At 41.0% G+C, this 14,720-nt stretch overlaps 1 protein-coding gene across 2 annotated transcripts in view; it reads left to right on the top strand.

The window, feature by feature from the left end:
• Window positions 1–14,720, top strand: part of PLEKHG1 (pleckstrin homology and RhoGEF domain containing G1) — a 188,024-nt gene that overhangs the window by 134,936 nt on the left and 38,368 nt on the right. For both annotated transcript variants that reach the window (XM_036316627.1, XM_036316626.1), the window contains one exon: window positions 2,076–2,176. In XM_036316627.1, the coding sequence (XP_036172520.1) occupies window positions 2,076–2,176 (101 nt within the window). The remainder of the gene's footprint in view (window positions 1–2,075; window positions 2,177–14,720) is intronic.

The raw sequence follows: 14,720 nt of genomic DNA, 5'->3' as shown, positions 1-14,720 counted from the left end.
TTTAAAATATTGACCAAGCCCATTGAGGGTCATCCTATAAACCAGAAGGTCAAGGTTCAATTCCCGGTCAGGGGACATGCCTGAGTTGCAGGCTCAATCCTCAGTGTGGAACGTGCAGGAGGCAGCCAATTGATGATTCTCTCTCATCATTGATGTTTCTATCTCTCTCTCCCTCTCCCTTCCTCTCTGAAATCAGTAAAAATATATATATTTTAAATGTTGATCAAAGTATTAAGCAACTATCAGGTATAACCATTCAGTACAAGTTCAATGTTAGCCCATCCTTTGGGACCATCTTTCATATATAATTTTATGAAAATTTCAGTGAATACATGCTTTTGGAAGGGTTTTTTGTTCTTTGAGGGAATGTAGTTTAGTTTTCACGTGTTCAAAATGCTATTACATCAGCTCTAACTTCCTTCAGCATTTATTTGATAGTAATCCTGTATCCTGTGTGGATATGTAAGCCTCTTATAATTGTTCCATTCATGAAAGTAAGGAGACTAGGTCTTGGTATTGTGGGTTTTTAATGACAACTGCACTTAAACCTTGTGAGTCTAATTTCTTATTGAGATATTCACTCTCTTAAGAAGAACAGATGTTACCACAAAGCTTGTTTCTAAAAAAATATGAACATGGGTTCATGCATGACAATGACCTTAATGCTAAGAAACTCGAATGTTTAAAGTTATTTGATGCCATCTGTGAAATGTGCTACTGAGAAAGTTAATGGCGAAACCCTGCCTGCTTTTTATCTGCCAAACATAGAGTGCAAGAGAGAATGGCTGGATTATTAAAAGAAAAGAAACGATTATCTGATGGTGCTTAAATTTCGGTTTCCCCTTTTGCTAGCTGCATCTCACTCCTGTTGTGTTTGTGACTGGGATGGGCCGTGGTTTGTTGGAAGTGGGCTTTGGAATGAGGTTATGGAGCTGCCCGATTTTCACAGGGTTCCTTCCTCTAAATGTTGCCGAAGCCCCTGTGACGTTTGGTAGACGGCCATGGTACATCGTTCAGCCCAGGGCAGGGGATTGTATTTATTTTCTATTTTACGTTATTTCAGCTGTTTTCACTTTTTTCTTTATGGTCTTCTTGCCTCCCACTGGGCTCCTTTTGCAAGCATCGCCAGGGGAAGAGGGAACACTCGGCTATGAACTCTTCAGCGCAGGGGGCGGAAAGGAGTTTCCCTCTCTCAGCAGTTCACATAGCTTCTCAGCCACGTACATTTAACCCACTGTGGTCTGAGCCCCAGTTAGCTCTGTGTTCAGCTATTCTGTGTTAACACAAATAAATTCATTTCAAAGTTTTCCATGGGTCATTAACATAGCCTATTAGAGAGCCTGAATCATGTGCTTTAAAAAAAAAAGTGTGTGTGTGTGTATGTGTGTGTGTGTGTTTATAAATTGGTATTTGGAGAAGAATTTAGTTCTATAACAACTGAGTTCTTTCTAATTTAAAGGTTATGTTTAAATCAACTCTGCCACTTTTTTCCAGTTTCATTAAGATATTATTCACATACACACACACACACACACACACACACACACACACAACAGATATAATTGACATATAACATTGTATTAGTTTAAGGTATACAATATATATATATATATATAGTGCTATGGTATGTTAACCTCACATAGTTACAAATTATTTTTCTTGTGATGAGAAATTTTAAGATCTGTATTTCTGGCTTTTCACTGTGTGAATTTTGGAGTATCTTTGAACATATCATGATATCATATCATTCAAGGAAACAGCAGACGATGTTTTTATGTCAAAACTCTGATATTATTGGTAGCTTATTATATTATCCATCCAGGGAAGCTCTCATGCATGTGGAGGTAGGAGTAGGTAATGAATGTAGATGACACTCTCTTTGCTCAAAATCCCCATTCTATGAATATGTTAAGTGTTATCATCATCAATAAAAGAGAGACTCTGTATTTTCATAGTAGAGTTAATGAGCACATTAGTTTAGTAATTACCTAACACTGATGTGAACGGTACATCTTGCAAACTAAACACTTGCAGAAGGACAGCAATGTTTGACCTCCTTCTCCTTGATTTCCTAGGATTACCTTGACTGCATCAGGGACCAAACCAAACTTCCTCTGGGGACAGAAGAAAGATCAGCGCTTTTTGGAAACATACAGGATATCTACCACTTCAATAGGTAAGTCAGCACACCAAAGATTGTTCTCACACCGGGACATTATATATGTCTCTCAAATGAATGTGGCCTAAAAAAATATCTCCAGCCGCTAATTTGACTTCATAAAATGTGTGGGCTCTCGTGCCATGAAGTCTTCCCCCTGGAAGTATTCTTGTCTCGCATTTACTCAGTATCCTGTCCCGCTCCATCCCCCTGGCTCAGACGAGAGACCTGTTTGCGCTGACACAGCAGCACCATCTTCCTTCCACACCATGATGTGAACTGAGCACCCAAAAATCCACGCTGGCTTCATCTGCAGCGCCCCACCTCCACTGCATTTTCTGAACATTTCTTCTGGCTGGGGCGTGGGCAGGACACCATAAACACACAATAAATACTTGAAGTCATTTATCTATTAATTCATATTCTGTAATAATGAAAGTTAGAGGTGATTGATTTAACTCAAACATGTATTAAGTACCTACCATGTAGCGGGCACTGGGCTTACTGGTAGACCGTGTTTGTAGTAAACAAGGCAGACGGAGCCGAAGGAGCTGGGCAAACAGCAGTTATTAAAACGGAGTGTGACACTTTTTGGAAGACCAGGTAGTAGGCAGGTTAACCACAGGCCGTTTCCAGAGTATCTGGGTTTGCTTCTCAGCTGAGCCATGGGCATATCCTTTGGTGCGTCTTTAATGGAGTAGAATAAACAATGTCCTCAGCTCAAGTCTTTGCTCAACTCTTCCTATTTCAAAGCACTTACTGGGCTCCCCCATACACACCTTACCTGCCCTGCTCTTTCTCTCCCAGAATTCAGCAATTTCGAACATACGATATGATTGACTTTTAGGAGACGTCTGTTGTTTCTCTTTTTCCCCCGCCCCGCTTGCGGAATACTGCCTGAGGGCAGGGATCCATGTGTTGTTGTTTTTACTGCCCAAGTGCCTAAAACAGGGCCTGGCCCATATGGGCATCCGAACTTTTGTGGAATGACTGACTGAATGACTGACTGAATGAATGAATAGAAACAATAAGAATATCTACCTCATATGGTTACCGTGAAGCTTCAGTGAGCTGATCCACCTAACAAGCCTAGCTCACTACCAGCACAAAGGAAACACCAACATATTAACCAGGGATGACATCGACTGTGTTATGGTAAATCCATTGTGAAGTTCTACGGTGTCCTGTCATCCTGTGCCTCAGCCACAGTGCGAATGATAAATCCCCCCTGTTCATGTTGAAATTGGTAAATGTGAGCTCTTTGAGGGCAGGATCCACATCTCCTTGGCCACCAGTGAGTCCCTAACCCCTAGCGCAGCCTGGCCTCTGGGAGACGTGCCAACTGAATTGCATCAACTTATCCTTCAAAATTGAAAACCTGGGATATCAACAGTACAATACCGGCGTTGCCTCATCTCTGTCGTATGATTCAGTAAACTTCGAAACCCAGTTTGCATGTTCCAAGACAGTGGTTCTCAACCTGGACTACTCACTAGATGGAATCACCTGGAAGCCTGTTGGGTTTTTTTTTTCCTTTTTTCTTAAATATGGTAGCTCCTACACCCAGAAACTCTGGTTAATTAGACTGGTGTGGGGCCATGGCATCAGGAATTTTTAAAAGGTCCTCAGATGTTTGCAGTGTGCACCATGGTTAAGAAACACTGTCTAGATCAAATAAACACAGTAATAAGAAAATAGTGAAAGGATAATAAAAAGCTGAACTAGGGAATGTAGAGCCCACATGTTCATGGAATGTGTTGGTGTGAGAGCAACCCCCAAACCCCATGTTGCAGTCTCCCATGGTAAAACCCTTCGAGCCTTCCAGAACCCACCCATGGCACTGGAACCTGGGAGGAGGGAGGAGGCCGCTGGCGTAGCCTCCCTGTGGTTTGGCTGTAAGCTGATGGCAGTGACTTTGTCTAGTGCTTACTTCAGAGGCCACAGAGCTTCCTCTGTGTGATCCCCTTACATGCCTCCCCTGGGCCTCTCTGACTCCACACTCATTGTGGCATGATCCGGGAAGGGTTTTCTACTCCCTGCAGTTCAAATCTTCATGCGTCTCCTAAGGTAAAGAAAGATCAGGATGGAGTGGCTGCCTGCATTGGCAACATGGGGCCTTGGCCATGGACCCCCGGCTGCAGCAGCTGGAAGACTGAGAAGACCTTTCTAGACTTGAATTGGTTCCCTGTTCTCTTCCCTTTGGCCTTCTCTCAGCGAGGAAGTCAGACGTGTCCGAAATAACCGGAGTCAGAGTGAATGAGTGCCCAGATGATATGCGAGGCATCTGTGCAGGGCCACAATTATGTGAGCGTGTTCGTGCCTGTCCCTTCTGCAGATCACATTTATACAGCTTCCTGCACATGCACTACCTCATTTCATCCTCTTAGCTCTCTGAGGGAGACCAGATGCACATCTCAGAGACTGGGTACCCACCTGTAGACAAGGCATCAGTGGTACTGAGTAGAAAGTCCTTTGCTCCAGGATGTAGAGCTGGAAACCCAGCCGAGCCTATTTTGAATTGTCAAATCTCTATTGGTGGTATTTTTGTTGTTGTTATTATTATTAGTGACTCAATGCACAAAATTCGTGCAAGGGTCTTGGCCCGGGCCCCCGCCGACTGCCGCCGTGGCTCCCGCCCGCAGCCACAGCAGCCGGGGGGGGGACCCCCGGGGGGGCCTCTGCCACCTCTAACACGGCCCCCCACCCACTGTGGCTTTGTCCAGAAGGATGTCTAGTCTAATTAGCATATTACACTTTTATTATTATAGATTATTATTATTTCGTTATTATTATTTTCAAGAAAATCTTCTTATTAAACTTTTACAGTTGAGTTCTCTATACTATTACATTCCTATTCACTTCTTTTTTCTTTCTCTTAAATCTGGAGTCTAAATTTAGAGCTCAGATGTCCTTGCTATTAGATTTGGTTAAATAAGAGTATGGGTGTGACTTTTTATGTGAATGCCTCTTATGAATCCTTTATTATAAACCACCCCACATCAATTGATTTCAAAGATATAGCTGCCCAGCAAATCTATGATTGGGGTTTGAAATAATTTTAAAGTTTCTATTATTAGTTCAGGTCCAGGTTTTTCAACATCATATAATATTATTGTGACCAACTAAGCAAGTTTTAAATCTGTAAAATTAAAGAGGCCAAAGAGGAAGTGGTTTTATACTGGCCTGAACAGTTCAACTGACTAGATTTTGTTTTTCAGGAAATATTCCCAAAATACAGAAAAGCATAGAGTAGTGTGATAAACACCCATGAGCCATCCCCGCTCTAGCAAAGCCTTTCCTTGTGCCACATTTGCTTTAGAAATTCTGTAAAGCATAACAACATCACAGACCATGTTGAAGCACCGTGAGTACTCCTCCCCACCGCATTTCACTCTGGGGAGAATGGCACAGTGATGGTAGACCAGTTCTCCTGGCTGCGGACAAGGGAGGGGAACCTGAGATTGACGGTGTTTGCCAATTCCCGTGGCGCAAACACTCCCACCCCAGCAGGTTTCAAGCTCCTAACAAGACATCACTGAACATGGAATTAGGAATAAATATGCAGAATTGGCTCTGGCAAGCCAGTATAATCGGGTTTAATATGTCACTACAACTGTACCTACTATCCAAGACTTGGTGTTTCATTCCCAAGTATGATTTTGTGGCCATGACTATATGTGTAAGCATTTATTTAAACTATGTAACGTGCTTTCACTCAGTTCAAGCATAGCATAAATTACGTCAATTTTTAAAAATCTTTTTCACTCAATGTTTTTAAGATTTATAGCTCTCCTTTGTTTATTTTGACTGCTGTGTACTATTCCACCGGGGCCGTGGTCAGCAAACTCATTAGTCAACAGAGCCAAATATCAACAGTACAACGATTGGAATTTCTTTTGAGAGCCAAATTGTTTAAACTTAAACTATATAGGTAGGTACATTGTTATTAACTTAATTAGGGTACTCCTAAGGCTTAGGAAGAGCCACACTCAAGGGGCCAAAGAGCCGCCTTTGGCTCGCGAGCTGCAGTTTGCTGACCACAGCTGGGGGAATACATTACTCTGCCTTTTGCCGATTACAGTAAGACCCAGCATCTTTCTTGTTTATTGGCTCACATCCATTGCTTATCTGTCTGTTGGGATGTTTCTTTTCCATGTTATTGTATAAGAGTTGTTGCTGAATTCTGCCTGGTGATCTTGTGAGCTGCAAATTATGTCCTCGTTAAGACTTGTTGTTGTTTTTTAACTTTCATTGTGGTTTCTTTGAAAAGAAGTTATATAATTCATAAGTTTGACTACACTAAATAAATACACTTTTTATAGCATGTGGGTTTTGTGTTGTGTTTAAAAAATTATCTTCTGTTCTCAGTTCATAAATTTATTTTTCTGTAGAGCCTTAAAATCTTGCTCTTTATACATATCTTTAATCTAACTAAAATCGATAGAAGTATGGCATATGTTAGGAAGCCCAGATTCTTATTGTCAATGGTCCCATCGACACAGGTTGAAATACATCCTCTCCATGCTGATTTGTAGTTCTGCATTCTTTCCAGGTCAGGTTTGCATGTACACATGGGTCTGTGGCTGGGCTCTGTACTCTGTTTCGTTGGCCTATTTGATTATCCCTGGCCCACATCAAATGTCCTAATTATTAAGCCCACATTGCTCTTCTTCAGCATTGGCTTAGCTTTTCTGGACTCTGCACTGTCAAGTTCAATGAAGAACTCTGTTGGGATTTTTATTGAAATTGCATTAAATTTATAGATGAATTTTGGCAGAATTGACATCTTTACAATACTGAGTCATCCCATCCATAAACATAATCTCTTTAATCAAGCCTTTTAAAATGTTCTGTAATAGTGTTTTCTAATTTACCCATCATTTTCATACATGTCATTTTAAAATTTCTATTTTTTAATTGGCTTCTGGTGATGCTTTTGATTTTTATATGTTGATCATGTATCCAACTGACTTTCTAAACTTTCCCATTACTTATAATTGTGGTTTATAGATTTTATTTTTTTTCTGTACAGACAGTGGTATCTGAAAATGAGAATTTTTTTGTCTTCCTTTACAATTCTACCCCTTATGTTTTTTTCTTGTCTTATTACTTTGACCAAGTCCCACCACATAATGTTGATTAGATGTTGACATCCTTATCTTTTTTTACATTAGCAGGAATGCTTTAACCATTAGCAGGAATGTTTTACCATTAAGTGTGATGTTTGCTCTAGGATTTAGATAGATAGACATTTCTTCCTATATTGCTAAGATATTATTGTGAATGTATATTGGATTTTATAGAATGCTTAATATGCCTCTAAATCTAAGAAAATTAGCATATGTCTTTCCTATTCATAATGTGGTAAATTATATTAATAGGCTTTCTGATTTGAATCATACATATATTACTGGAATAAACCTACCTGGTGATGATGTTTTATATATTTATACACTGATAAGTTTGATTTGTTTGTATTTTTTTAAAGATTTTTTCATTCATGTTCATAAGTGACAATAGCATATCATTCTTTCCTTGTACTGTCATTGTTCAGTGTTGGTATATAACTAGATTTAAATTTTATTTCACAAGTATTCCAACATGAAATGTTTTGGAATGTAATTGAGACTTCATTTTTGTTTTCTTTTTTATGCCAAAATCTTGCTTTCTCTCCTAAACTCTATGATAGCCTAGATATTTAAGTTTCTGGTTTGGTGTCTGGAAGAAATCTCCAAATGGTCAGGAAACTAGGTCAGTCAACACACACACACACACACACACACACACACACACACCACTTTCCCCATTTTAACTTGCCCCCCAAATCCCAAAAACAATGTTTTTCACTGCTAATTAAAGAAGAAATGTCAACTACTGTATACAGCATCACTCTCTTGGAATAGAAAAGAGTTATCTAAACTGTAACTTGAATCTTTCTTTAAGACTAAAGAATGAGGAGCCCTGGCTAGGCTGGCTCAGTTGATTAGAGTGTCGTCCTACACCAAAAAGTTGTGGGTTTGATTCCCGGTCAGGGTACATACCCAGGTTGCGTATTTGATCCCCAGTTGGGTGCATATGAGAGGCAACGAATTGATGTTTCTCTCTCACATCAGTGTTTCTCCCTGTGTCTCTCCTTCTCCCTTCCTCTCTAAAGTAAAAAAATAAAATATAAAAAGAATAAAGAGTGAGGAAATAGAAACCATTTCTCCATATGTGAATGAATGTTGGATTTTTAATTTACATTTTAGCAAATTAAAATCATCAGAGCTCCCTTCCTTCTTCAAAAGATGGAGTAAAAATATCCTTTCTCCTTCAACTCGTCTTCAATACCTACGTGAAATCACTACTGTGTGTAAAACGCTGGGCTAAGTCTAGTGGTATAGAGATTAATGACACCATGGACAGCAGAGGCAGTAAGTCATGTAATCAAGGAGTGAACAAAATGCTTGGGGAACTCTGAGGAGCATGCAATTAATGTTATCTGGAGGAGCTAGTGAAAGCTTCACAGAGCAAATACCATATTCATATATCTTACAACAAAAAAGGGATTGGGGCCATGCTTTTTTTTCTCCCTTGAAATGTAATTTAGAAGATGAATCGTGGGATACATATCACAATAAGGCAAAAGAAGGGGGGGGTGGGGCAGTTCTCTTTTCTTTTAGTGCGTTTTCATGCCACCACCATGTCTTTAACTTCTGCTCAGTGGTCGAAATATTTTTAGCCACAGGCTTCTTTCATGTGAACTTTTCAAGGCCAGTGCTAATGTGCCGGAAGCCGGTCCATCCTTGCTGCTTGACACAGTCGCTGCAGGAAAGAAACATCTGCACAGCATATGTTTCAAGGGACCTGGCGTATATAGCATACTGTTCTTAATATGTTTGCTCCCCTTAGCGCTGTGTGTTTTAACCAAGGTCACCTCTCCAAGAAAGGTTGTTTCCCCAGGTAGGAATTTTTCCCTGAAGTCAGGGAGGGGATGAAACTCCTTAACTAAGTGCCAGGCGGGTAGTTAATCACTACAAACAATCATGCTTAAGCTACATAATCTTTACTCCCTGGAATGGAGATAAGAAACGCCCTAACCTTTGTAATAGAAATTGACAGGATTAAAATCAACTGGTATAAATACGGATGTAACAAGACAATAAACGGCAGAACCTCTCTGGAGATCCAGACCAGAACTTGGCTGGAGATCCTGGCTGGAGATCCTGGCTAGGCTGCTGATCAACTGAACACTGTCTCCGTGTCCTTCCTTCTTCGCCGACTCCGTCTACACCTTTGGGGACCCCTGGACCTGCTGGGGTTGGACCCCGGCACTAATGTATCAGTAAAATGAATGGCACATTTAGTACCGTTCCTCTCACCTGGTGTTCCGTTCCTACATGCGCCCCTGTGATGCCATGACCTACTTAGGTGGGTGGGAAAAGGAGGTGGCTGCTGCGTCTATTGCAGAGCGGAAGGGGAGGGGCGGCGTTCCCGAATCTCGTTCAGTGTGAGGCAGTCCAATCTTCAAGGTCAAAATACTGTTCCCAACTTCAAGTTCACATCAGTGGTCAGAGAAAATTTCGTCTGTAATACGTTCTGCAAAAGAGAACAGTGTTTTCTCTAATTTCCCATCCAAACCAAGAATTTGAACTCAAGTAAAAAAATCTTATTTTCTTTTTTATAGCCCTACTCAAAAAGGAGAAAATATATGGAACAGTTAACTCAGGGAAAAGGGAAAATACCCCAAACCTGAATGTAGGATGACTCTAATTTTAGTTTTGAGAACAAAACACAATCCATGAGTCACCCCTTCCTGCTAATGTCCACGTGGAGTTGCTCATTAGTTGCACTGATGCAGTGAGAAACCTAGTCCCCACCCCGCCAGGCTGTAACTCGAGAGGGACAGCCCTGCTTCTGGTCTTTATGGAGTGTCCTCACTGGCTGCTGTACCACGTCCCATGGCCCCATCTGTGCGCCCTTAGTACGTGGCACATTAATGTTATAGTTAGTCTTCTTTTTGTAGCTCCCACACTCCCTGTTGTTCACCAAACTCCAGCCACAGGGCTTCCTTTCTATACTTCCCTTAAGAACACCCCAAGTTCCTTCTGTCCTGGACTCACAACCGGTTTCTTAAATGCCTGTCTCTTGTAGCCCTCCCTACGCTCAATATCACCTTCCACAGCTACTCCAACACCTTCCACCCTCACCCAGCCTCCGGTGCCCTCCATCACGTCACCCTCTTTATTTGTTTCACATCATATAGTACAATGTCACATTATTATTTTCACATTTCTTATGAAGTGATAAGGTGCTCTGGTGTGTAAATTTCTCCTGTAATTTCATTTAGGGATTCGTTTTTAGCAAAATGGGCTTTTAATATTTGATTTTTTTGTGTAAGAATACTTGACATGAGCCCTAACTGGTTTGGGTCAGTGGTTGAGCATCAGCCTGCGGACTGAAGGGTCCTGGGTTTGATTCCCGGTCAGGGCACATGCCTGGGGTTGTGGGCTCAATCCCCAGTAGGGGGCATGCAGGAGGCAGCTAATCAATGATTCTCTCTCATCATTGATATTTCCATCTCTCTCTCCCTCTCCCTTCCTCTCTGAAATCAATAAAAATATTTTTTTAAAAAAAAAAAAAGAATACTTGACATGAGATGTACCCTCTTAACAAATTTGTAAGTGCACAATACATTATTGTTCACTTGGGTACAATGTTGTACAGCAGATCTCTAAGATGCATTCATCTTGTTTAACTGAAACTATATGCCCATTGACCAGCAACTCCTCCATTTCCCACACCCCCAGCCCCTGGCAACCACCATTTTACCACCTCATTCTAGGAGTTTGACTATTTTAGATTCCTCATATAAGTGGAATCATGACAGTATTTGTCTTTCTGTGACTGGCTTAATTCATGTAGCATATGTCCTCAAGTTTCATTCATGTTAGGACATATTGCAGAATTTCCTTATTTTTTTTAAGGCTAAATGACACTTCATTGTATCTATGTTCCACATTTTAGATTTTTTATCCATTTATGGACGTTTAGCTTGTTTCCACATCTTGGCTTTGTCTTTTGTTTGTTTGTTTGTTTTTTGTTTGTTTGTTTTGAGCTTTACTCTTGTTATTTAATTATTTTCTTTGGCTTTTTGTTAACAGTTGCAATGAACATGGGAGTGCTCATGTCTCTTCAATATCCTAATTTCAATTCTTTTGGATAAATGTCCCAAAGTGGAATTGGTGGACCATATGGTAGCTCCATTTTTTATTTTTAAAGAACCTCCATACTGCTTTCCATAGTAGCGACACCATTTTCTATTCCCACTAGCAGTGCACACAGGTTTCACTTCCTCACATCCTTGCCAACATTGTTGTCTTCTGTTTGATGTTGTGTTTTTTAGTTATTCAGTTATTAACTCTATCACCTCCGATGAGAACATCGTCACCATGTGACAGGGCCTTTGTCTATGTTCTTTACTCTCTAATCCCAGGACCTATAACAGTGCCCGACACAGGAGGCTTTCAGCAATGACTATGTTGAATGGAGAGCAAGCAAGGGTGCTGGGCCAACTATATCAGGATGAGAGCCCTGATGACAAGGGAATGAGCGAGTTCCCATTTCGTCCTCCTCACTGTTCCCATTTTTAGTGTGTTTATCCTATTTTAGAAAAGAGAGGGAAAGGAGAGCTGGCCGAGTGACCCCAACAAGGCCTCCCATGCAGGCAGGTACCGTGCTGAAGGCACCATGATGCAGAGTCCAGCCCTCAGCTTTCTCAAGTCAATCAGGAAACAAACCTTTCAGTCAATGTGTTTATAATGTGGTACAGAGCTGGCTTTCAGAGCCCCGACACTAACCCCAGCCAAGGCCATTAATTATTAGCTGTGTGGCCTAAGGTAAGCCACCTCCTTTTTAAGGAGCCATGGTTTCCTCACCTTGCAATTAGGGGTTGGGACTGGAAGGTGTCTGAGCAACCTCCCAGATCTGTGGTTCTTAAGCAATTAGTGCCAGTTACTCATTCACCTGTGAGCTTTACCTAGAGCCTGGGTGGGTCCCCTAAGACACTTCCTCCTGCCAGCTAGTCAACTGTGGAGATGAAATTAAAGCTGCAAGAAGAGCTTGATGAGCATAACATTTAGAACTCAAGGAGCTAACTGTTGTCAAGGAGTATTTCTATTAAGCTATGAGAAGTGACATGATGAATTCTGCTCAAAATCCTTCTGTGCCCAGAAAGAAAATTAATATTGAAAGACTGGACGCAAAACCTACATCCAAAGCACGGCATCCTCCAGGAACGGGAACACTGGACCAGAAGCATGGCTTCTTCGGCTATTCTTTTTCTTCAACCTTTTATCTCCATCCAGTGTTTAGGTCCCAAGGATTAGCTTTCAACTGTCTTTAATTTACTCATATCCATCTTTTATTTATTGGAGCCAAACTGATGACATAGGCTAGGGAGCAAGATCTCAAATGCGCCTATGAGATATTGATATAAATAACAGAACTATATTTTCCAAACTAAAAATAATCTTACAAAGGGAAGGTTTTATGACAATATTAGGAAAGAATTTTCAAATTGGGACTCTCCTGAAATCATACATTTGGTAAAAGATCCTTTCAAAGTACAAGAAAGACCAATAGATTTCAAAGTAATGGTATAGTAATCACATTGGTATAATTTTAGACTCCAACAAACCCTAAGAAACTATGACTAATATCCAAGAGAGATATCCCCACTTATCTGAAAAGCTATTAAAATATTCCTCCCTTTTCTAATAACATATGTGTGTGAGGCGGGACTTTCCTCAATACTTCAACCAAGATAACAGATTGCAATAGATTGAATGCAGAAGCAGAGATGAGATTCTATCTGGGTTAAGGTAGACATTAGAGATTTGCAAAAGTTTTTAAAAAATGCTACTCTTCTCACTAATTTTGTTTTTGTTTTATAAAATCTATTTTTCTTTTTTTTAATTAAATTTATTGGGCTGACACTGGTTAATAAAATTATGCAGGTTTCAAGTGTATAATTCTATGATACATCATCTGTATACTGCATTGTGTACCTACCACCCAAAGTCAGATCTCCTCCCGTAACCATGTATGTGACCTCCTTTACCCTCTACAATCCCTCCACCCTCTCTTCCCTTTGGTAATCGCCATACTGCATACTGTTATCTGTGTCTATGAGTTTTTTGTTTGTTTGTTTTTAACTTGTTGCTTTCAGTTTAGTGTTCTTCGGTAGATGATTGGATAAAGGAGATATTGTGCGTACATAAAATGGAATACTACTCAGACATAAGTGCTGGGGTCCAACCCCAGCAGGTCCAGGGGTCCCCAAAGGTGTGGACGGGGTCGGCGAAGAAGGAATGACACAGAGACAGCATTCAGTTGATCAGTAGCCTAGCCAGGATCTCTAGCCAAGTTCTGGTCAGGATCTCCAGCGAAGTTCTGGTTAGGATCTCCAGCCAGGTTCTGTGTCCATGTTCTCTCACTAGGTTCTCCAGGTTCTCCAGCCAGGTTCTCCAGCCAGGTTCTGTCCAGGTTCTCCAGCCAGGTTCAGTCACCAGGTTCTAGTCAGGTTCTCTTGCCAATTTCTGTAGTCAGGTTCAGTCCAGGATCTTTTGCCATGTTCTCTCGCTAGGTTCTGTCTCTAGGTTCTGTTGCCAGTTTCTGTCCAGGATCTTTTGCCATGTTCTCTCCAGCGAAATTCTTCTGTCTCTAGGTTCTGTGTAGGTTCTGTCTTCTAAGTTCTGTATATAAAATCTATTTTTCACAGAAATTTATGTTAACATAATTATATTTATTATGAAGTGAATCGATGGATTTTTTTAAAAATGTTTTAATTTTTAATATAGAACATATCAATAGATAGAACCCACGTAAATATCTCTTCAGAGCGTAAAACGGTTCTGACACCAGCAGCTGGGAGGCGCTACCTGGGAGCGAGCGCTGTACTTCTGCGCAAAGTTTACGGTCAGCCCTGAGGTGTCTCACCTTCAAACAGAAAAGGACACATGAAGATCCCGGATATTTGGCGAGAGCCTCTAACATGAATGACAGAAGCAAATGTGATCAGAAAGAAAGGAGCTCGGCCATAACCAAGGAGCAGGAACAAAACGTCCAAAATAGTAACGACAATATCATCCTTGGAGATCAGAGGTTTTACCTCCTTAAATAAGAACAGACACATAGGAAGAGCTTTCTTTAAAAAAAGAAAAAAAACATCTGACATGGTATCTAAGAAACAAGGTTTCCAGCACAGGCGCTGGATGGAGGGCGTCGGCGGGATGGTGTTGGGGAGAGAACCCCGCAGACTCAGAGGGCCGCCTTTTCAGGTGGGAGCGGGAGGACAGAGGGACCAGGAGGTGGTCACCAGAAAAGAATGCACCCATAGATGATCTGATGTTTGCACACAGTGAGAGGAGAGTTACACTCTGGCGAAAAGTTTAAGGATAAATTAGTGGTGTGTACTTAGATACAAAGGAGAGAGAGAGAGAGAGAGAGAGAGAGAGAGAGAGAGAGAGAGAGAGAGAATTTTAACTCCAGGGAAACATGGTTATATAAGAAAGGAAATGTA

Source organism: Myotis myotis, unplaced genomic scaffold (assembly GCF_014108235.1).
Source record: "Myotis myotis isolate mMyoMyo1 unplaced genomic scaffold, mMyoMyo1.p scaffold_m19_p_7, whole genome shotgun sequence".
NCBI classification, from domain to species: Eukaryota; Metazoa; Chordata; class Mammalia; order Chiroptera; family Vespertilionidae; genus Myotis; species Myotis myotis.
Note: the sequence above shows the minus strand (reverse complement) of the source record. Positions and strands in the feature narration are given on the sequence as shown.